Consider the following 21,476-nt stretch of genomic DNA (forward strand, 5'->3'; position numbering starts at 1 on the left):
GAGTTCAGCTCTATTGAGAGAGACGACGTCGAATATCTTCCCAGAGCAGTACATAAAATATCTTCTTATATGCATATTTTGTGACGATTGAATACCAAAAGTTCTCAACCTCAAATATGCACTGTGTCCATATTTCTGGGAGAGGCGAATTATCCACGAATTTTTCTTTTTTTGTTTTCGTGAATACACAATTTTATTTTGGCCAAGTTATCATTGACTTATTCATTGAAAAAAAAAAAAAAACTTAGCAAAGCAGCATGTCACTTGAAGAAATGTGCCAAATATCAGTAATGAAATTTGAATCTAATGCTTGTGAAAGACCCCACCACCCTTGTCATTTTACTTAGTCTTAAATATAAAATCTAAATCATGATTTGTATTTTAGTCTAAGCAACTCAATTCCCTCTTATTTAACATTTCACGGTTTCCCTCGTTTTTTTCAGTCTCTCAGCAGAAGAGATTATTGTAAGAGAAGTGACATATTTTTGATATAATAACAACAACTAACCAATTTAATTAATCATCTTAATAATCATGAATTAGTTAACTGGGTTTTATGTTTATGACAGAAGTGACTAACATTTATATAAGATTTTAAAATTTTTTTTTTCCCCATTTCAGCATTTGCGCGCATCAACACAATGTGTACTACATGAAACGGTTTGACGATCAACCGGCGTGCGGCAATAAATGGACAAACATAAGAATAGTTTTGCCGATTGCAACGAGATGCGCCTTCTTGTTTTGCTGTCATTGCCGCCTGTAAGACCTCGTCCAACTTGGTCTACTCCTTCTCAGCTTAACACTCCAATTACATTATTCATTTTTCACGGCTTTAAATGTTACCAAAAGAAAGAAAAAAACCCAAAGACGATGCCACTTGAAGTTGTGAACAAGTCTACGAAGACAGATTTCAAAATTTTATTATTTTTTAGAGTGCCGGCCCCTGTTTCCTCTTTTTTATCTGGGTCGAGTCTGTTGTTTGTAGAAATTCTAAACGTGTTTCCTGTTTCAATCTTGTTCTACACTAAGCCTACATGCTTAACTATTTCAGTTTGTTGAATTCTGTAAATGGTTTAACAGAAATTCAATGAACTAGTGGAAGAAACACAGTTAATGTTAGAGCAAATTGTGCTGCACTGTCTTCTCCCATTCTTTGTAGCTTCTTCACTTTCACATTCACGTTGTTTAATCATCTTGGGCTTTGGCTATAGTTTCTCACTTTTTCACCGTTCCTTCTAATATTTTCCTGTTGAAACTTGACAAATGGAGACGCAGTATGGGTATAGAAGGAAGGCGCGGATTGCACTAATAGCCATCACAGTGCTTACTTCTCTGGCTTTGCTCGCATTGCTAGTTGCCCTCATTTACTATTGCTACAGAAGGAGCAAGGCTTCCAAGCGCCACGAGAACCAATCATGTGAGCTACACTTGAATTTACCAATTATATTCTTTCTTTGTTATTGAGTCTCCTTGATGGCCAAGAAAAATTCAGAAAACAGATATTGAAGGTTTAAGCTCTCCCCTTTCTCAAAAAGGAATGAAGGACTCTATATATATATGTATGTATGTAGGAATTAGGAGCTATGTAACTAAAAGTGCCAAGTTCCACTTTTTCCTCTTGCCCTGTATTTCCTTAATATCAAATAGACATAATACCTTTTTTTTTCAGTTACCGACATATTATGCTTGCTTTTATATATTAGATGCCGGTCATAATCTGAAAAGTGACCTTGCAAATCTGCAAGTTGTTGCTGATAATGGGCTTCAAGTGTTCACTTGCAAACAGTTGCATTCTGCAACCAAAGGTTTTAGCAAATCAAATGTAATTGGCCGCGGCACATTCGGACTTGTCTACCGGGGAGTGCTCAACAATGGCAGGAATGTCGCAATTAAATTCATGGATGAGGAACGAAAGCAAGGAGAAGAAGAATTTAAAATAGAGGTTTGATCCTTCTTAGTTTTAGACCTGTTAACTTTTTCATGGACTGGGGGAAAATGGATGCATTGTTGTTTCATATGTAGTTAATCCATTTTACATGTCACTAAAACAATAAAATTGACCTCCAAAAGAAATCAGAACAATGAAAATTTTGGATTTTGATTATAGTAAATGGTCTTGCCATGAATTTCATCGGATCAATGGCCTATATTAGCAAAGTGTACTAAGAATTGGTTGGCTATACCTCGTTGTAGGTGGAATTGCTTGGTCGGCTGCGCTGTCCATATTTGGTGAAACTGCTTGGGTATTGCTCTGATAGAAATCATAAATTGCTGGTTTATGAGTTCGTGGCAAATGGGAGCCTGCAAGATCATCTTTATCCAGTCAAAAGTAAGTGGTCATTCATTGAAAATAATCCCAATGTATGAAAGATATGTGAAATGTCGATGCAGGAAGAAATGTTTGAGGTTGTTCTGTTTTTGCTTTACCTTTTCCTTTTTATTTTCTGTATCGAATTTGAGTTTGAACTTGGATTTTTGTTGAGATTTACTTTTCATCCACCTTGTAGATTCTTACGTCACACCCATGAAATTGGACTGGAACACCCGGTTAAGAATAGCGCTGGAGGCTGCTAAGGGTTTGGAATATCTACATGAACATGTGAGTCCCCCAGTTATCCACAGAGATTTTAAGAGCAGTAACATCCTCTTAGACAAACAATTCAATTCAAAGGTTTCTGACTTTGGGTTGGCCAAGATTGGATCCGATAAAGCTGGCGGACATGTTTCCACTCGAGTTTTGGGCACACACGGATATGTTGCCCCTGAGTATGTACCATAGTTCAACTTTCCCACGTAGAATTTCTGCTTATATTGTTAGTTTATCTTGAACTCAATCATATTAGATGTATTATTCAAGTATTGAAAGCAATCATGACAAGAAAAACTGAATTCATCCCTATGCAGATATGCATTAACTGGACACTTAACAATCAAATCAGACGTATACAGTTTTGGAGTTGTACTTCTCGAGCTGTTAACCGGTCGAGTACCGGTTGATATGGAGAGACCTTCGGGGGAAGGTGTTCTTGTTTCTTGGGTGAGTTTGATAGTTTTCTTTACATCTGTGAAGTTTCTTGATCGTCAAAAGTACTGAGTAAAAGTTCTATAACTATTAAGCTGTAACACTTGGCATTATTGCTGATAGCGTTTACTCAAAAGTCACAAAATTTCCTTCACTCGTTGCATTTTAGGCCATGCCCCTATTGAATGATAGAAGAAATGTTACAAAGATTGTGGATCCCACACTGGAAGGTCAGTACTCAATGAAGGAAGTTATCCAGGTAACCGCCATTGCTGCACTGTGTGTGCAACCCGAGGTAGATTATAGGCCTCTAATGGCAGACGTTGTGCAGTCATTGGCTCCATTGGTGAAGGCCCGGGGGGAGACAACCTCAAAGCTTGGTAACTACCCAAGTTTCCATGTCCATGAGTTATCCCCACCTCAGGATTCAGTCAAAGCAACTATGGGTGTGTTTGGATTAGCGATGAAGAAGTAACTTTTTTTTCAATCTGACTTTTGCAGAAGTCAGATTGAGTAAAAGTCAGATAGGGTGATGTGATTTATGTTTGGATTGGGTTTTCAAAAAAGTCAGTTTGAGAGGTTAAAACTTGTTTGGATGATAAAAGTAAAAGTAAGTTTGCATGTAAAATGACTTAAAAGGACATGAATTTTATTAAATAATATATATTCATATTAATTTGACTATTTTTTAAGAATTAAGGAAGAAAAAATTATTAAAAATAAAGAAATTTAATTTATTATTAGAAAGAAATTATATATATATGTGACCATTTTAAATGAAGTATTAAAAATTAAATAATTTAAAAAAAATTTAAGTTATATTAGAAAGAAATTGAAAAATAATAAAATACTTAATTAAATATATGTAATGGACAAATATATAAATTAGAAATCATACAAACATAGTATTTTTACACACGATACATCAAATAATTAATTAGATGCCATACATCAAATAACTAAAAAGCAACACGGACTTGCAGTCGTGAGCGAGGCTTCAGATCGTGTGTTGTATGTGTTGTGTAAAGCCGAACTCTCTTTAATATTGAGCTGAGAGAAAATAAACATGCAGCAGGTTGGTAATAAAATTTAAGGTTGGTAATAAATATGTAACCGTTTTTTTCTTCAACGCTATTGTGCTCCAGAAAAAAGCCCTTGCATTGAGCTTTTGCCAGAAGTCCATCAGAGTTTAAGAAGTCAAATTGTGTAGACGTGGATCCAAACAAACCCATGTGGAGAAGCTCAGTGGAGAAGCTCGTTTGGCCACGTTTGGAAGCCCAAACGTGATGCCAAACGAGCCCTATATAACGCTTTGAATGAAATCTAAAGTAAAGGTTCATAGATAATGAAGCTAAGTTAATCTTTTTTTTTTTTTTTGTGATTGAAGACTTCAAATTGATGAAGGGACTAGATCGGTATATTTTGATTTGTTCTGAAAAGACCTGCTCAACGTCCATGTCTTTAAGGTTTGAGGGTGATGAATGCTTCAAAGGAATCCTTCCTTAGTTCCTAGAAGGTGACTCTTTGTTGCGTTTTAGTCAATCTAACGTTTTACTGTACATGGGTTTTTTTTTTTTGGAAGGCTTGAAATATATGATTACATTTTACCAAAAACATTAATGCATCTTTGACGTACGAGAATAAAAGATGGAATTAAAAAGTGGAGTCCAGTGGTAAAGAACCCTTCCATGATAATTAGTTCGTTGCCCTACAATATGAACTGTGATGGTTCACCGAACCACTTGGCATTTATAAATTGCGGCCGACTGAGAAGTAAAATCAGGTTGAATGTACGAGATATTACAATGCCTCAAGGATTATAGGTGTAATTATATGCTACTCCCATTACACTCCTCCACTCTTTAAAATTAAAATCTATTTAACTGATTTGATTAAATTAAAAAAGTTAGGTAAATTAGTTAATTATAAGAAATATGACATGTTTTTCTTAAAACACTATAATAATCTTTTTTAATATCTTCTATTTCTTTTTTACTTGATTATGATGGAGGGAGATTCATAGGGATAATTTAAAAAAAATTGATAAATATGATAAATAAGTCTTATATTTAAAACCAAAATTAATCTAATAATTAGGTTCTATATTAAGAACTGAAAAGTAAGATATATTTAGAATTAAAAAGGTATTAAAATTCAATTAATTCGTTGATGCTGAATCCATCTATTTATTTTATTTATAATTCAACTTAGTGGGTAACATAGCGTGCCAGGTGTAATAAAGAAAAAAAGGGTACTTGGTGCTTTTATCTGCCCATCAGAATCGGCTAATAGATATGACTTCATTTCCATCAACCACAGATTAATGATGTCAAAAAGTGAAGTAAACCAGCTGTTGAGACTAAGATGAACTTGATCACTAACCCAATTAGTTGGATCCAGAGGCCACATATTCTTCCTTCTTTTAAACTTTTAAAAACTGAAAACTGGTCAAATTGATCTTCCCTTGGGTTCTCTTAAAAAGGGCCGTGGTTATGATTAACAGCGCTTTACTCTCTCTCTCTCTCTATATATATATATATCTGTGTGTGTAGATATAGATATATTATATGAAGGATCTTGACGTGTAAAGTGACAGCAATCATCTCCTCTTCTTAGATTTTCATTTTAAAAATCAGAGTCAGAGATAATAATGTTTTCTTACTACCCCTTTTTGTTGTTTTAGTTTAACGCGAAAAATTATCAGATAGAAAGGTATAAAAAAATCAAATAAAAAATAACTAGATAAAAAAAATGTTTATTTCTTTCATGAGAATTAAACATAAAATTTGAAAACACACGTAATGATAACAAATATATCTTTATAAAAATAATGATACTAAATATATAGTAAATATTACCAAAAAATAAATCCTGTGCTCTTTTTCTATTGTACAATCAAACATATGCTCACTTCCTGTACTCAGGTGAAGTCTTCCTAATTAAGGCACTTTACAAGACTCATCCAGTTCTTACGTACACTGCAGTGAAAGCACGCTAGCTTCAAACAGAGAGGTCTGTCTCGGAGATGATTGATGTAAAAAGATATATTTCTTATATAAAACTAATTTATAATTCAAATCCGACTATATAATATATCAGTCGTGAGGTAATGAATATATTGAAGGGGAAAGGAAAGAAAAAGATGTAGATACTTATATAGGTTATTGTTAAATATGTGTGAGAGCGATTTTTGGTGTGATATGGTGTGGAGAATGCATTGAATGGAGATATTATGAGAATGAGATTCCAACTTCTCTAGTCACTTCCAGGACAAGTAGCTAACTTAGATGTTTGTTCTTTTCCTTACATTTTTCTTCAGCAGGCTCTCGTTTTCAAACCATGTTCCCCACTTTCGGCTTTCACCTTTCTCTTCTTCACTCATCATGTCACCCTCTTCTCTTCTTATTGCGGGCCCTCGCCTGTATTTCCATCTTTCTACATGTCTTCATATATATATTTGCCCTCTAAATTAATCGTAACAACAAATTGTGGTTCATGTCTTCTGTGACTTTCTACCTTGTGTCCCTTTCTTCATCAAATTACATTTTACTAGAAAAATACACATACACGTACTTTGAGATCTTCTTTAATTTCCGCTCAGTTTTAATATTGCTACTGCGGCAGCCACCGTATTTAGATCCCATTTTTTACGACGGCGCACGTGACCTGACGGTCCTCTCACGTGCACGGAAATCCCAGAGACCTCGCTAGGCCTTGCCGTAATCGGGTATGCCTTAGGACTAGGAAATGAACGAATCGAAAGATCCTGTTTTAGCATCACTTGTTTAGTTCTTTGGTTAAAAATAATAAACGTGTTTTTTTTTTGTTTTCATACGCTTAAATGGTAAATCATATTCTTCATAATTTATAGATATGTAACATGCTATAAAATTTATATTAACATTAGACAGCAACGATCCTTGTGTTGTTCAGAAATTTATGTGAGTTTTTGTTTATTAGTCATGAATTGAATCAAGATATTAATTTATTGATGTTGATAGATGATTGCATACATTAATAAAAACAAGTTGATGATTGAATATTATGAAATAAATTATATAATAATCAAACAAAAGCACAAAAGTAGACGACCATTTCATTTGTTGCTCGGCTCAGGTAGTTATTTTTATTCAAGCAGGTTTGAATAAATTATTACCTTCCTTTTAAATCGAGATATTTTAATTAGTTTATTGTGTGGTCAAACTTAAATTAATCAAAGCCCCGATTATTCACAAATCACAGTTACGCCGAAGACTTACTTTCATTTTCATTTTTATATGATGATATGAGCAACACTTTTTTTTTTTAAATGTTAAAACAATTTTGAGTTTTGACTGTGTTCTTTTAATTTAAGTATGTGCTTTAAACTTAAGAATAGAATTCTTATATATTCATTATCATCCTAAATATATAATAAACACTTTTTGGATCAGGATAATGAACAAAAAGTTTAATGATTTAATAATATAAAATAGAGCCAATAATAAACACTTCAAGAACTTTGCTTAGAAGTTTTAAGTGAATGTCAGGGATGTATCTACGTATTTGTATGTTTCACTGGGGTTTTCATGTGATCCTCGTCTCTCTCTAGATTTTCCATGCAGGGTTACGGAATATCTTACCCTGTACTTAACCACACCGAATCACTCACTAATCAATGCCATCGGTACATATAAAAGTGACCACTGGACGGTTTAGATTGCGACGTGTTTTCACTCTCCTAAAGTTCCCGTGATTGTGCTTTCCTTCTATCCCCTCGATCTAATTCTAAAGACTGGCCCCAACACTCTTCGCTCGAGGAAGACTCAGAGAGAGAGAAAATAGACTCAGCAAGAGAGAGACGCGAAGAGGAGAGAGGGAGACACTAGAGGGGGAGAGGGAGAGGGAGAGGGAGAGGGGAGTTTGTGTGACTGACATTGCCTCCATCCCCTTGGGCCGCACCACCATCAACCACCGCTAGCGACAATTCCACAACCACCACCGCAGGCACAAGCTGGAAATGAACCACTGAAGGTGGCTGCTCGCCGTGGCTCCGATATGGAGACCGATAAGGTACCTACGCCCAAATAGTCTCTCATTGTACGGACACACCGTTGGCTTCCTTGTTTTTGTGCCTTACTGTGCCTCGGTGGTTGTTGGTCCTTGGATCGGCTTGATCCCGCTAACAAGCTTTGGTATGAACGGAATTTGACCGATCTACCATTTTTCATGATTTTGTGCTCGTCTTCAGGCCGGGGCCGGGGGCGAGGTCCCCGATCGTAGTGATTGTATGGTTATCTTGAAAAGATGATTATAGTTCTGCTTGATGAATTGTAAGAAGAGACGTTTTGGTTAGCATTTCTTGTGATGATCTTAATCATATTGACATTTTGGTTAGCATTTCTTGTGATGATCTTAATCTTAAAATATGAAGTGGGCGGAAAAGAAGGGAATAAAAAAAAAAGTGGAAATGTGGAGTCCAGTGTATATGTTTATGCTCTATTTTATTTAACAAGAGAGGTAGAGAGGATCTGACTTCGTAATTATAATTTAGACCATACTGAGCTGAGCCGGTGGTTAGCCCAGCCTCAGGGAGCCATATACCTGAGTTTGCAATCGCCAATTTCTCTTTCAGAAAAGTTCTAACTGCCTGTGTGGATTGTTTATTTTTTTCCAGATCATTTTTAGTCAGTTTTCAATTAATTTATGCCTTTTCCATTGTAAAACTTTTTGTCAATGCAGACTCTGTTTGAGTTCGTTCTGTTTGGTCTGTTTCGTGGTATATTTTTAGCTAGATCTTTTGTTTTCCTAGTAAAATCTTTCGATCTTGTGCTTTTTCTGCTCTTCTCTCTCTGTTGAAGTTTCTGGCTGATTTTCCATATTTTCATGTTCTAGCGTAATTTTCTTAGAACCGTTTTAGTTTGCTTCTGGGAGCAATGTCCTTAGGTTTTCTCTCTAGGGTCTCTGAATTGACATTAAAGCTTTCGTTAGGCATGTGATGCGTTCCTGGGAACTGAGGTCACCTCACTGAACATAATCCCTGTATGGAGCTAGTGAGTTCTTCGCTGTTTGTACCTTCTTCAAATTGGCCTTCTGATTAGTGTCTAAATTCATATAAAACCTTCCACCTCTTGTAGCTATATCAAATTTATTTGATCAATTTTATTTTTCCAAATCTAAATTGCATTGCTGCTTCTCGTGATTGCATCATGATTCCAAACTTTAACAGCTAATTTGTCTGTGTACATGAGTGTCTATTAATGACTTTGCTACGTTGAATGTAGGACATGTAATCTGCAGCCACTGGTGTAATGTAGGACATGTTCCTAACATAAGACACATAATCAGTAGAATATATGTTGTCAACCTGTCATATTAAGTTGATGTGTTCAAACAAAATAGTTAACCAAGAGTATGTGAAAATTTGATGACTAGATAACTTAAACATGTAATATTTGATATTTTATCAAGTAGAGTGTCGGACGACTATTCAGTTTTTATTAGGAGGTTTTCTTTGATACATCAATAGCTATTTCTTACTGTAAATTGCAGGAAATGTCAGCTACTGTTGTTGAGGGGAATGATGCAGTCACTGGCCACATAATATCCACCACCATTGGAGGCAAAAATGGGGAACCTAAACAGGTTGGATGTTCTATAACCCTCTTCGTTCTCTCTTTTTATTTTTATTGTAAAATAGATCTTGAGATGTTCATATGAAAATCTAGATGCGTGATGGTCCTTGTTTTACATTGTGATAAAATAAAACTACTCATTGGGGTTGGTGATCTTAACTTAGCGGACTGCCCTTAATATTTAATGTCCTTAGTACAAATATTACAGAGTTTGTCACCTATAAATGTCATTTTTTCTCCAGATCATTCAAAATATTAATAGCATTTTGGGTTCTGAAAGCTGTAGGTCTGTTAAATGGTGATTGTGCTGCAATAATTACTAATTCACCTTTTGATTACTCAAATTTGATGATATTATTGTTGTTGTTCTTCCTCTTAAGTCTTGCATCAGTTACATAACTGAGTTGAGATGCCTTTCTTGATTCCGCTTGCAGACCATCAGTTACATGGCAGAACGAATTGTTGGAACCGGATCATTTGGAATTGTTTTCCAGGTATGAGCAAATCCACTCTGGGGAAGCATATTTTCCTTGCCATCGCATTTATGCTTGGGTTTATCATATAAGCACCATTTATCCTAAAATACAGGCAAAGTGCTTGGAGACTGGGGAATCAGTGGCTATAAAGAAGGTCTTGCAGGACAGGCGGTACAAGAATCGTGAACTGCAGTTAATGCGATTGATGGATCATCCAAATGTGATTTCTCTTAAGCACTGTTTCTTCTCTACAACTAGCAGAGACGAACTTTTTCTGAACTTGGTTATGGAATATGTACCTGAGACAATGTATCGAGTTCTAAAACACTATAGTAGTATGAACCAGAGGATGCCCCTCATCTATGTGAAACTTTACACATACCAAGTATGAACTCTTTTCTTTAATTGTTCAGCTGGCTATCTTGCTGTTTATTATTTCTTCTCTCCAAAGCTTATATATCCATGGTTCTCAGATCTTTAGGGGACTGGCATATATCCATACTGTACCGGGAGTTTGCCATAGAGATGTGAAGCCTCAAAATCTTTTGGTAAGTTTTTCTTTTGCTTTTTTTTTTTTTTTGGGGTATGAGTTGTAATTATTTTCCTTAATTCATGGTATATGCTTCTTTGCAGGTTGATCCTCTCACACACCAAGTGAAGCTTTGTGATTTTGGGAGTGCTAAAGTTTTGGTATGTTGGACTTGAACGCTTAACTGATTTATATGAACTTCTTTATTCATCTCCATATGTCACCGTGGTGTTGATTGAACCAAGATTATACACCATGATAAGGGGTATTGTTTTCTTAAAGGGGTTTGCGAATTCTCTTGAATCAACATCAATAATGTTCTAATGATTGGCCAAGATGAAATTACAAATGCTCTTAAAATGTTTTCTGAAAGGGGGTATAGTAGTCATATGTACACCATGATAACGTGGAAGTATGAGAACAAAAAATAAGCTTTGGCTGATGAATTTTTGTTGCACTATCATGAAACCTGTCAATATACGTTGCTATTTATATCAGGTAAAGGGTGAATCAAACATTTCCTACATATGTTCACGTTACTATCGAGCTCCGGAACTAATTTTGGTGCGACAGAATACACAACTTCAATTGATATCTGGTCAGCTGGTTGCGTCCTTGCCGAACTTCTCTAGGCCAGGTTCGTATCATTACTCATGCTGAAGAAGCGCCCCTCCTAATCCCTTTTCAGTTAGTCATTTGTAGTTGCTTATGGTTTCGAATGTTTCTTCAGCCATTGTTTCCAGGAGACAATCAGGTGGACCAACTTGTGGAAATCATCAAGGTGCCTGACACTTGTCTAGTTGGTGTTAATGAGGGTTAGTTTAGTGAATAGAGAGCAGAGAGGTACTTATTTTGTTGTTTTGTAGGTTCTTGGTAGCCCAACTCGAGAAGAAATTCGTTGCATGAACCCAAATTATACAGATTTTAGATTTCCACAAATTAAAGCTCACCCTTGGCACAAGGTAAAGGAGAATATTCCCCCGTACATTATCAGCTTGATTTGCTATGCTGGCTAATGGCATATAAATAGTGAATCAGTAGATAATAAACATCATCAAACTAAATGTGAAATGAATTCATGAAATAGATGTTACAAGGTGATACAGATTGTCAATAATAAAATAATGAATTTTCATAATAAATCAGGCAGCTTTAGAATCATCGAACTCTTTCTTTTGGGTCCTTTACTCTGCTTGATGTAGCCATGTGCAATGATTCAATTTGATCCATGATTCAGGTTTTTCATAAGCGAATGCCACCTGAAGCGATTGACCTTACTTCAAGGCTTCTCCAATATTCACCTAGTTTTCGATGTACTGCGGTAAGACAACCCCTATGGCCTTTCTCCACTCATCCCCCTAACATGAAAAACAGATATCATTGTACATTCAAGTGGGAGCATATCACATCCATGTTGATTTGAGGGCCCATTTAAAATTATTTTATCTTTTCTTTTTCCATTATGCTTCTATGGGATTAGATCAACGTGGTTTATTCCTTCAATATTTCAGTTAACTTCTCTGCTGTGGATTTCCCCTCATTGAGATTCCATGGTGTATATTGATTCACTATAACTGGCGTAATTCTCACTCGTGGTTCTTAATTATTTTAGCTGCAAGCATGTGCACATCCTTTCTTTGATGAGCTTCGTGAACCTAATGCCAGACTGCCTAATGGCCCGCCCGCTGCCCCCGCTTTTCAACTTTAAACAGGAAGTATGTATCAGATTGAGTTCTTCGATTGCATATTATTATATACAAAATGCATCTTCATGAGTGCCATTTCTTCTATGTGTACTATATATATATATATATATATATATATATATATCACAAGGGAATTCAATAACAATGTTCCATACCTAAACTTATGCTAAATGCAATAATATCCATGCCAATCACACCTGAGTGGAGCTTATAAATTGCTCTCGACTCGTGCGGTTAATCATGGTAGTAGATATAACTTTTCTGTTGACGTATGAAATGTCTCTTATCGCTGAAACAGTAGCAGCCTTGACTGTAACGAAACGCTTTGACTGCAGCTGTCCGGAGCATCACCTGAACTGATCAGCAAGCTCATCCCAGAGCATGTCAGGCGGCAGAGCATTCTGGGCTTCCAGATTCCACCTGGTACATAGATGTAAAGAGAAGAGAAAATGGAGTAAACCAATCTAGTGATCAACAAGAAACAAGAACAAAGGAGGGCCTATCTTGGGTCATAAGTGGGGGGTTCTGGCGCTATTTGCAGTTTTGTCCCCATGTGAGGATGTATACATGTAGTGGCTCCGTGGCATAGCCTGGAAATTGGTGATTGTCTAATATGTCATTTTAGTTAAAAGGCATACTTATTTACTGCATCTGTACATTGTTTTTGATCAGATCCCAGAAAGCTAGGAGTATAGAATGTTGTTGATCGAATTCGCTTCTGCATAGGTAGTGGCTGCCAGAGCCTGCCAGGAAATCAGGGGGCCTCGGCCGTAAGTTTGTGTTGCTTTTTTTACATGATCATATTCATGGTGTTGTTTCTATTCATGCATGTCAATCTTGGGTTCGAAGCTAGATTTTTCTGTTCATTATTCACTTCACTTGTCCTGTATCCCTCGTGTCTTCCCTTCAGAGAATGGCGAGATTCAAGGCGGAAGATAAAAGCTCTTGATTCAATTGAGGCATGTTAACCATTAGATTGTAATCTAATGGTAAGGTAAAGATTTTTATTTATTTTTTTGGAAAATAAATTTTTGACTCTCTCTTCTAAACCATTAGATTATAATGGAAACAGATTAATTTAATTAGTGTGGTTATTTGTTAAAAATGTCATTTAATATCATTGTTATTTTTTTTGAAAATATCATTTTTAATAATCTCTGTTGAAAGTGTTCTTTATAAAAAAAAAAACCTTTAATATGTGAAACTATGGATGGTTTGAAAAAAATTGTTTTTTTTAATTAATTTTGCAACGGACGGAACCCGTTAAAAATGCGAGTTTTCTTTAAACATCATTTTAATTATTTATTGTTGAAAGTGTTGTTGATGAAAATTTTATAACGTGCAATTATGGATGGGGTTAAAAAAAAAAATAGTTTGGGATGGATAAGAATTATGCACGTCAGAGTTATCCGAGCGATGTAAGCCATGTTCTAACAAAAGTTCTCCCCACGCCTAAAATGATCATCTTTCGGATTTTGAATAGGTCGAGGAAGACGGCACTCTGCATCTTAGGCTGGAAAACTATTGATTCCCGAATAAGAAAATGCAAAAACATGAAGCATACAAGACGATAGAACTCTAATGATTAAGAAAGATGACGATATTTTATTCAGCGAAAACATAAAAAGTGACTGAAACGAAAGCAATGCTGAACTCTTGGTTCTGAACATAACGAACTTGCATAATGCTACAAATCGAAACCCTCTCCTAAACCTATCTTTCCCACAAAGAACACGGAAGGGGGAAGCAGAGAGGGCTACAAAAGAATGGAGATGTGACACCGTAAAGGCGTTAAAATACGCGAGATACAACCCTAAAGATCTTCACCATCCATGGTTAATTGAGAAATGGTGAATGGGTCAAAACCTTCATAATTTTATTAGGTCTCAATTGGGCAAAACTAACCCTCATGGTTTATATAGCCCCTAAGACAATTTTTATGTAATCCGCAACAGAAAAACCTAGGCAGATTTTGTGACCTCGTGAATAGCGTCAGCCACGTATGCAACGTTGCCCGTATTGAGACCAGCCATACTACAATAATACGTCAAATTAGCAAATTCCGCGCGAAAGTAGAAGAAAAATGGGAATAAAACTGTTTTGTTAGATGTTTTACCTTATGCGACCATTACGAGTCATATAAATATGAAATTCGCTCGTCAAACGGTCAACCTGTTCTGGTGTCAACCCAGTGTAGCAAAACATGCCAATCTGCAGAAATATCATACGACTTGTGAGAAAGCTCAAACAAGACAGAGAAGGAAACGCAGCGAATGAAGCCGTTGTCCGAGCACAGAATAAGATGAACCTGATCGGTTATGTGCCGCCAAGACAAAGGAGAACCCCGTTTTTCTAAGCACTCCTGGAGCGTGGCCCGCATTCCAATTATGCGGTCTGCCATAACCTGACAAGTTATAAAGCTAATAATGGTCAATTGCATTATATTTTCCCAAAATCCGTCCAGGAAAAGATACCAAATATACTCTGACTAAGATGCTAGTGATTTACGGTCGCGAGATAGATGCTACATGTTAATTTTAAACCATTTGCACAAAGATGGTTAAAGCTTTACAGTTCTACTGTTGGTGTGTATCAGACTAGCCATTGTTACTGGATAAAAACTAAAGCATTGCAATTGTATGTGTGCGCGTCAGAAGAGAAGATTTTGGACATTGCAAACATATGATGTCAATGGAGGAAAAATTTAAACATAGCAATCGAGTCCTTTTACTTTAAAAAAGAAAAAGGGAAGCGTATTTCTCCGAATCTTAAGACTTCTGTAAGCTATATAACAATTTCGTGGAAACTCCCGTATTTAACTCATTCTCAATATTCCAGATTCAAATCAACATGGAATCAGTGATTAAATTTCGGGGCAGGAAGTGATAGAATTCCTAACTTCTCAAAATGAAGACAGCTGGTGACCTCTTTCCGCATGTATCAATGGCACCTATTGTGGCATGGTCCAGGGCATCATTGTCTCTCTCTCTCTCTCTCTCTCTCTCTCTATATATATATATATATATCCATTTCTCACTCAAATGCAAACGAACATAGAGCAAGTTGTATTTCCTAGAAAGTTGCTTTCAGTGTGTTTGTGCGTATGTTGTTCTATTGGTGCAGTGGCACTTTACCTTAACTTCTTTGAGCCATAACTGTTTCAACTCTGGATCACCAAGGACGGTTGAAACTATGCGTGCCCCATGAACAGGTGGATTACTATACATTGGTCTGGCAAGCAGCTGCAACTGACTTTTTACAGCCACAGCTTGTTTCTCATCTTCACAAACCAAGCTGTGAAAAACATACAAATATTACATGCCAAAGGGAATGATATCAAGAGATATCACAGTCAGATCGTGAGTAGAAAATTACCTCAGGCATCCTACCCGCTGGCCATACAATCCCATATTCTTGGCGTATGACTGAGCAAGTCCTATTAAATGGCCATCATCAAGAAAAATCTTGATTGCCTTTGCATCTTTCTCTGGATAGCCACTAGCAAAACCTTGATATGCCATGTCAAAGAAGGGGAAATGGCCTTTTAACTGGAGACAAGCATAATGATGAACAACCAACAAAAATGAAACAGAAAAAAGAAATCCCTAATTGCATACAGAAAATAAAAATACCATAAATTATGTACCTTGAACTGGGAAGAGATCTCTCTCCATTGTTCCTCTGAAGGATCTACTCCGGTTGGATTGTGAGCACAAGCATGAAGCAAAAAGAATGAGCCATTTGGAGCACTCTGTGCACAGAATACCAACTTTTAAGAGCCGAGAAGAGTATGATGTACCAGAAAAGCTAACTTATAATATAAAAAAAGGTTGACCTATGCAGAATCAAGTTATAAGTAGTAAGGATGAAATAACCTTTATCTCATCCATCAACGCTGCAAAATCCAAGCCTCTAGTCTCTGGGTGATAGTAACGGAATGTCTTCATAGGCACTCCAGCATCTCTCCAAATGTTATGGTGGCTGTAATATCTCAAAATTAGAAATAGATATCCAGGAAGGGCATGGCGAAACAGATTTTTTTAAGTAAAAGAAACAGCATTTTTTTAACGGAACAACAAAATTTGAAGGGCTACAGGCACACAAAAATTGAAAAATGCGTGCCACAAAATACTCACTTGGACCACGTAGGGATTGGTAAATAGATCTGAGAGTCAGGATGAAAACGCTGTTGAAATGCCGCAAAAAGTCGGCATGCGCCTGTCCCAGACAGAGACTGCACTGCAGCTATTCTTTTATCTTTGATAAACTCAGAGTTCTCTCCATAAGCCAGCTTCAATGATTCTTCCACCATCTTTATGCTCCCACCAATAGGAAGATACTCCCTGGCCAGGGAAGAAGAGAGAAGATCAGGTTAAAAGGACATGTGGAAGTAAACAATGGCATATATTTAATGAGTGTGGATCATCTGCTGTGTAAAAGAGCCATTCTGGGCTTTTCCCAGACGCAACCCCCCTCCAAAAAAAAATTTGTCCATTTAGTTTCTTACCTTCAGAAATATTTCAAACTGAGACAGTCATAAAAATAAGCCTGACGATTTTATAAGTATTATTTAGAGATAGCAAGATACTAGTAGAGGCAACATTCCAGTCGGTCACTTTTATGCTATTAAATCAACATGATGAAGGTACCATTTTAATAAGGTTTTGCAGTTAATATTATTGAATAAAATTCCAGACACAGTAAATTTTAAAATTTCCCGCCCATTCCACACTTTGCTGTAGCTGACAAGGGAAACAATATATATACTTGTAAGGAAGGCTCATAACAGTGAGTCTAATGTCCATCTTATGTCTCATCAGCCAAGCCAACATGGAATCATCACTTGGAAAAATCTAATCTAAAGAAAGACTGCTGCAGTTTTTCAAAAACATTTACCAAAAAGCAATAGTGCATGATTCTCCAATCTCTACATCATCCCAAAAATGTAAGGGAAGGAACCAGTATCCCCCAGCAAATGGTAAATTTAAAAGAATAAATGCAACCTCACTTTTCTCATCACCAGGAAAAAGAAGTTACAATTTGGCCAATATGCTAACAACTACACTGGCAAATCACGCTCAAGCTTTTTATAAATAGATTTCAATGTACTTGAGAAACTACCTATTCTATGAACCAAACGCTAACTAAAGAATTTAACAGTTTGGAAACATCTTTTTACATGACATATGAACACCAAATATCCAATAATGGAATATTGAGCTCACATGTATTCATTTCCAGCTATCCTGCGCTCAGCTTCTCTGACACAATCAAGAACCACAGGCCTTCCATTGTCATCACGATAGGCACCCTTCATAAATACAAGAAAGCGAAAATATGGATCATAGAACGATCAAATCTATAACACATGTCGCCAAAATCAAGGATACCTATTTATTAAAATGTCAATGTATAAGTAGCTCAATCTCTATTCCAATTCTCAATGTGTCAAAAATGTGAAGATATACTTAGTCCAACTAAACTCTCAGATAAAAAACAACTCCCCTGTCTGTGTTTCCCTTTTCTCACCATGAGCTATATTTCAGAAGTTAAACGATATAAAAAATTCGAAAGAGGAAGGAAAGGCTAAAACGAAGGATGCAGATCGGGTTGACTGTTTTTCATAGTAGTTTCAAAATTTCTCTGTGATTGAATAAAATAGCAATAGTAATATTTTACAAAGAAGATAAGAATATAACAGGAAAAAGAAAACACAACTTTCGTTCCTATGAATCACGAGCGTGAAGCTAATATGTATCGTTTTTGTTTCACCTATTCCATCTTTCTCGATTAAAAATCAAGCTGGTATATATCGTTTTGATTTCAACCACTCCATCCTTCTCATAAAAAATCTCACACATCGATGCAAGGACAGAATTAAATCCACCAAACCGACTGTTGCTACCAAATGCACGGTACAGATCATTAGTTAATTAGTTGACTAAGATTGATATAACAGCTAAGAAAACAAGTCAGGTGATGAAGAGAGTGAAAAAGAAGGATTATAATAATTTTGTCCCGTTGTTCGATAGTTCGCAATATTTATAACAAGATAGGCCAGTAAATCAACCAGCAACGGAAAGAGCAAAACGTCAGAGAACTCACAACTCCAACATTGACTTTGTTTGGACTCTGATCCGCGAGGAAAGCTTCGGTAACTCCGAGAATCGGATCCTTGGGAGCAGGTTCGATGGTTCGCCACCATGAAGACATAAATCTGGCTCCGATCACAGAGCTCCGGGCAAAGATTCGGCTTGAGACGACGCTGTGAATCGGCATGATTCGCTATGTACAGAGCTAGCTGCTAAAGAAACAGGCGTCGGAGACTTCGAGGAGACTAAGATGGAACAGAAGAGAAAAACAAGTGGCGAAGTGAAGATACAGCTAAGCCGGGAAGAAGCAAATCGGGATCGGTTTTCTGCGCCAAGCAGCCTCGAAATGCGTGAACGTCTCCAAAGTCTATTTGAGTCGCTCATAGTAAAATTAATACTCCTCCGGTCCTAATTATAAGACCCAATGGACTTATTTGAAGAGATTAAGGAAGTAAGTTAAGTTGGTTATTTATAATAAATAAGTGTTGTCATTCGTAAAATATCCTTGCTAATTAAGTATATTGGTTAAAACTATCATTATTAGAAGGATTATCTTGGAAAAAAATACATAAATATAAGAGACAAAATGGATTGGGGTCTTATAATTAGGACCAAATAAAAAATCAAATGGGGTCTTATAATAAGGACCGGAGGAGTAATATATATATGTGTGTGTGTCGCCTTTTTTGCCTGGAAGAAAAAAGGTGAAATTGTAAAAAAAAGACCTTGAAATTGTAAAAATACAGATAGGGACCCTTGACAACTTTACTTTGGGTTTTGAAAACCCAAAGTAAAGTTGTCAAGGGTCCCTATCTGTGTTTTTACAATTTCAAAGTCTTTTTTTACAATTTTTCCAAAAAAAAAACTATTATCGATCTCCTGAGGCTCTGTTTGGTTGATAGTTGTTGGAGGGAGGGGAGGGGATAAAATTAGTATGTTTGGTTGGGAAAAATAGAGGAGAGGATGGGAGAGAAATTTGTTTTTTAGTACTCTCCTCCTTTTTTTTTTGCTCCTCTCCAAATTTGGAGTGTTTTGGAGGGAAAAGAAATATTATGTCTAATATTGACTAAACTACTCATGCTAACTTTTCTATATTCCAAATTTGCTCTTCTTATTAGAAGCTCTTTTCTCACTTCTCTCTTTTTAGCCACTAATGATATTTGATAATGTAATATTTCTATCATGGCAGTAATTTTTTTCGTAATATAATATGATAAATATACATTAATAGAGGATAGTGTATTATAATTATATAATATATACATATCATATATATTAATACACATGCATGTGTATTATAATTATAAAATTAATAAGATAGAATGTTAAACTTTTTATCATATTTTTTATCACATGTAATTGAGGTAATTAGTTTTTTGAAATTAATAAATTAAAAAATAATAATTTTGATATGAATATTGTAATAAAAAACTAAAGTAGTCTAAATATAAAGATAAAGATATACTACCTCCGGTCCTAATTATAAGACCCAGTTGACTTATTTGGAGAGATTAAGGAAGTAAGTTAAGTTAGTTATTTGTAATAAATAAGTGTTGTCATTCCTAAAATATCCTTGCTAATTAAGTGTATTGGCTAGAACTATCATTATTAGAAGGATTATTTTGAAAAAAATGCATAAATATGAGAGACAAAATGGATTGGGGTCTTATAATTAGGACCAAACAAAAAGTCAAACGGAGTCTTATAATAAGGACCGGAGGTAGTATTTGTTAATTTATAATTATCTCCCCTTCCCTCCTCTTATGATCCAAATAAGAAATCTTTCCTCCCTTTTCCTCCTCTTATGATCCAACCAAATAAAACCCATGACCTTCCTTTCTCTCTTCCCCCTTCTTTTAACCTCCCCTCCCCTCCACTGAACCAAACAAAGCCTTAACTTTTCATGCAGCGGAAATGCTTATGCGAGTTTACTTTGGCTTTACAGCCGGATTAATTAAACAATTTACATGGTAGTATGTCAATCTGTTTGCCATATCAAGGTCAAAAAAAAACTGGTTCCCATGTTATTGCATAATGTCAGTATGTCAATTGAAAAAGGGGTTAAGTGAAATCCCAAATCCTAATATTCTTTATTATTCTCCTAGATTTTTTAACTGGCCCCTCAAAAAGACACCGCTTAATTGTTTAGTATTATTTGCTCAGTAAACTAATTAAAATTGATTCAATATATTGAGATAAGACTGTTATACTTTAACATTATTCTCCTGGATTGAGACTTGGGCAGTTAATGTACTGTAAGTAACGAACATTCACCCGTGGGTTTCCTTTCACAAAAAATTAAACGTGGATGGTATTTCTGTCCACCTATAAACTTTTCGTGTCTTTTTTACACAGCCACACACGTAAGAAGGCTTCGTGTTTGCGTTTTTCCAAATTGCAATGAGAAGACAGTGACATGTTCTTTCATAACATAAAAGGGATAAGAGGGTAGCCTAATAAAAACAGTCACGTTTGGACGCTGGTGAATTTCATGGAATAAAGGCGGCAGATAAGGCGGTCCTCCCAAACCGAAAAAGAAATGAAGGATGGTAAGGGCACGTGGAATAAAGACGGCGGAACGGAATAAAATTAGTGGCTGAAAAGTTGATGGGAAAGAAAACCAAAAGTCCAAAACAACGGGTCCGTGCTCCAGTCTAGTTTGTAGCTTCCCCACTTGGAGCTAGCGCTTTATGTTGGGCCTTAGCCCCATTTGAAAATTTTTGGAGAAGAAAATGAAATATGTTTTTTGGAGGGGCCGGGGGGGGGGGGGCGGGAGACACTCGCGAGAGGTCTTATTGGTGAAAATAACCTGGTAAATTTTTATACAAATAAAGTATTAATATTTATAAATTTTAAACAAATTATATTACATTTGTTATAATTAATCATTTTATATTACAATTGTTATAATTAATCAATTTATTTAATTTTTTAAACCTACACAAATTAATTAAGTAGCTCTTATATGAGAAAAATGAAGAGAATAATTGACATGTTCTCAAACCCACAATAAGCACAAATTTCTGAATCTGAG

General features: G+C 35.9%; 2 protein-coding genes and 1 pseudogene across 2 annotated transcripts; 2 read left to right on the forward strand and 1 right to left on the reverse strand.

The window, feature by feature from the left end:
• Positions 1 to 1,266: 1,266 nt before the first annotated feature.
• Positions 1,267 to 4,531, forward strand: LOC114720275 (probable serine/threonine-protein kinase PBL7). Its single transcript, XM_028905919.1, has 8 exons — positions 1,267 to 1,420; positions 1,503 to 1,511; positions 1,707 to 1,945; positions 2,197 to 2,332; positions 2,511 to 2,769; positions 2,908 to 3,040; positions 3,195 to 3,471; positions 4,413 to 4,531. Exons 1-8 carry the CDS (start codon positions 1,267 to 1,269, stop codon positions 4,529 to 4,531), a joined length of 1,326 nt encoding a protein of 441 aa, XP_028761752.1.
• A 3,426-nt stretch (positions 4,532 to 7,957) lies between these two features.
• On the forward strand, positions 7,958 to 12,843 carry LOC114720312 (shaggy-related protein kinase zeta-like; annotated as a pseudogene).
• Positions 12,844 to 13,982: 1,139 nt separating this feature from the next.
• Positions 13,983 to 18,781, reverse strand: LOC114720311 (aspartate aminotransferase, mitochondrial). Its single transcript, XM_028905955.1, has 10 exons — positions 18,456 to 18,781; positions 17,576 to 17,661; positions 16,487 to 16,693; positions 16,226 to 16,331; positions 15,997 to 16,101; positions 15,726 to 15,898; positions 15,485 to 15,644; positions 14,659 to 14,754; positions 14,467 to 14,561; positions 13,983 to 14,384 (listed from the first exon to the last, which is right to left on the reverse strand). The coding sequence occupies exons 1-10, from the start codon at positions 18,627 to 18,629 to the stop codon at positions 14,312 to 14,314; spliced, it is 1,275 nt and encodes a 424-aa protein (XP_028761788.1). The 5' UTR covers positions 18,630 to 18,781; the 3' UTR covers positions 13,983 to 14,311.
• Positions 18,782 to 21,476: the final 2,695 nt, after the last annotated feature.

This window comes from Neltuma alba, unplaced genomic scaffold (genome assembly GCF_004799145.2).
Source record: "Neltuma alba isolate B1F8T4 unplaced genomic scaffold, ASM479914v2 tig00011972_pilon, whole genome shotgun sequence".
Classification (NCBI taxonomy): Eukaryota; Viridiplantae; Streptophyta; class Magnoliopsida; order Fabales; family Fabaceae; genus Neltuma; species Neltuma alba.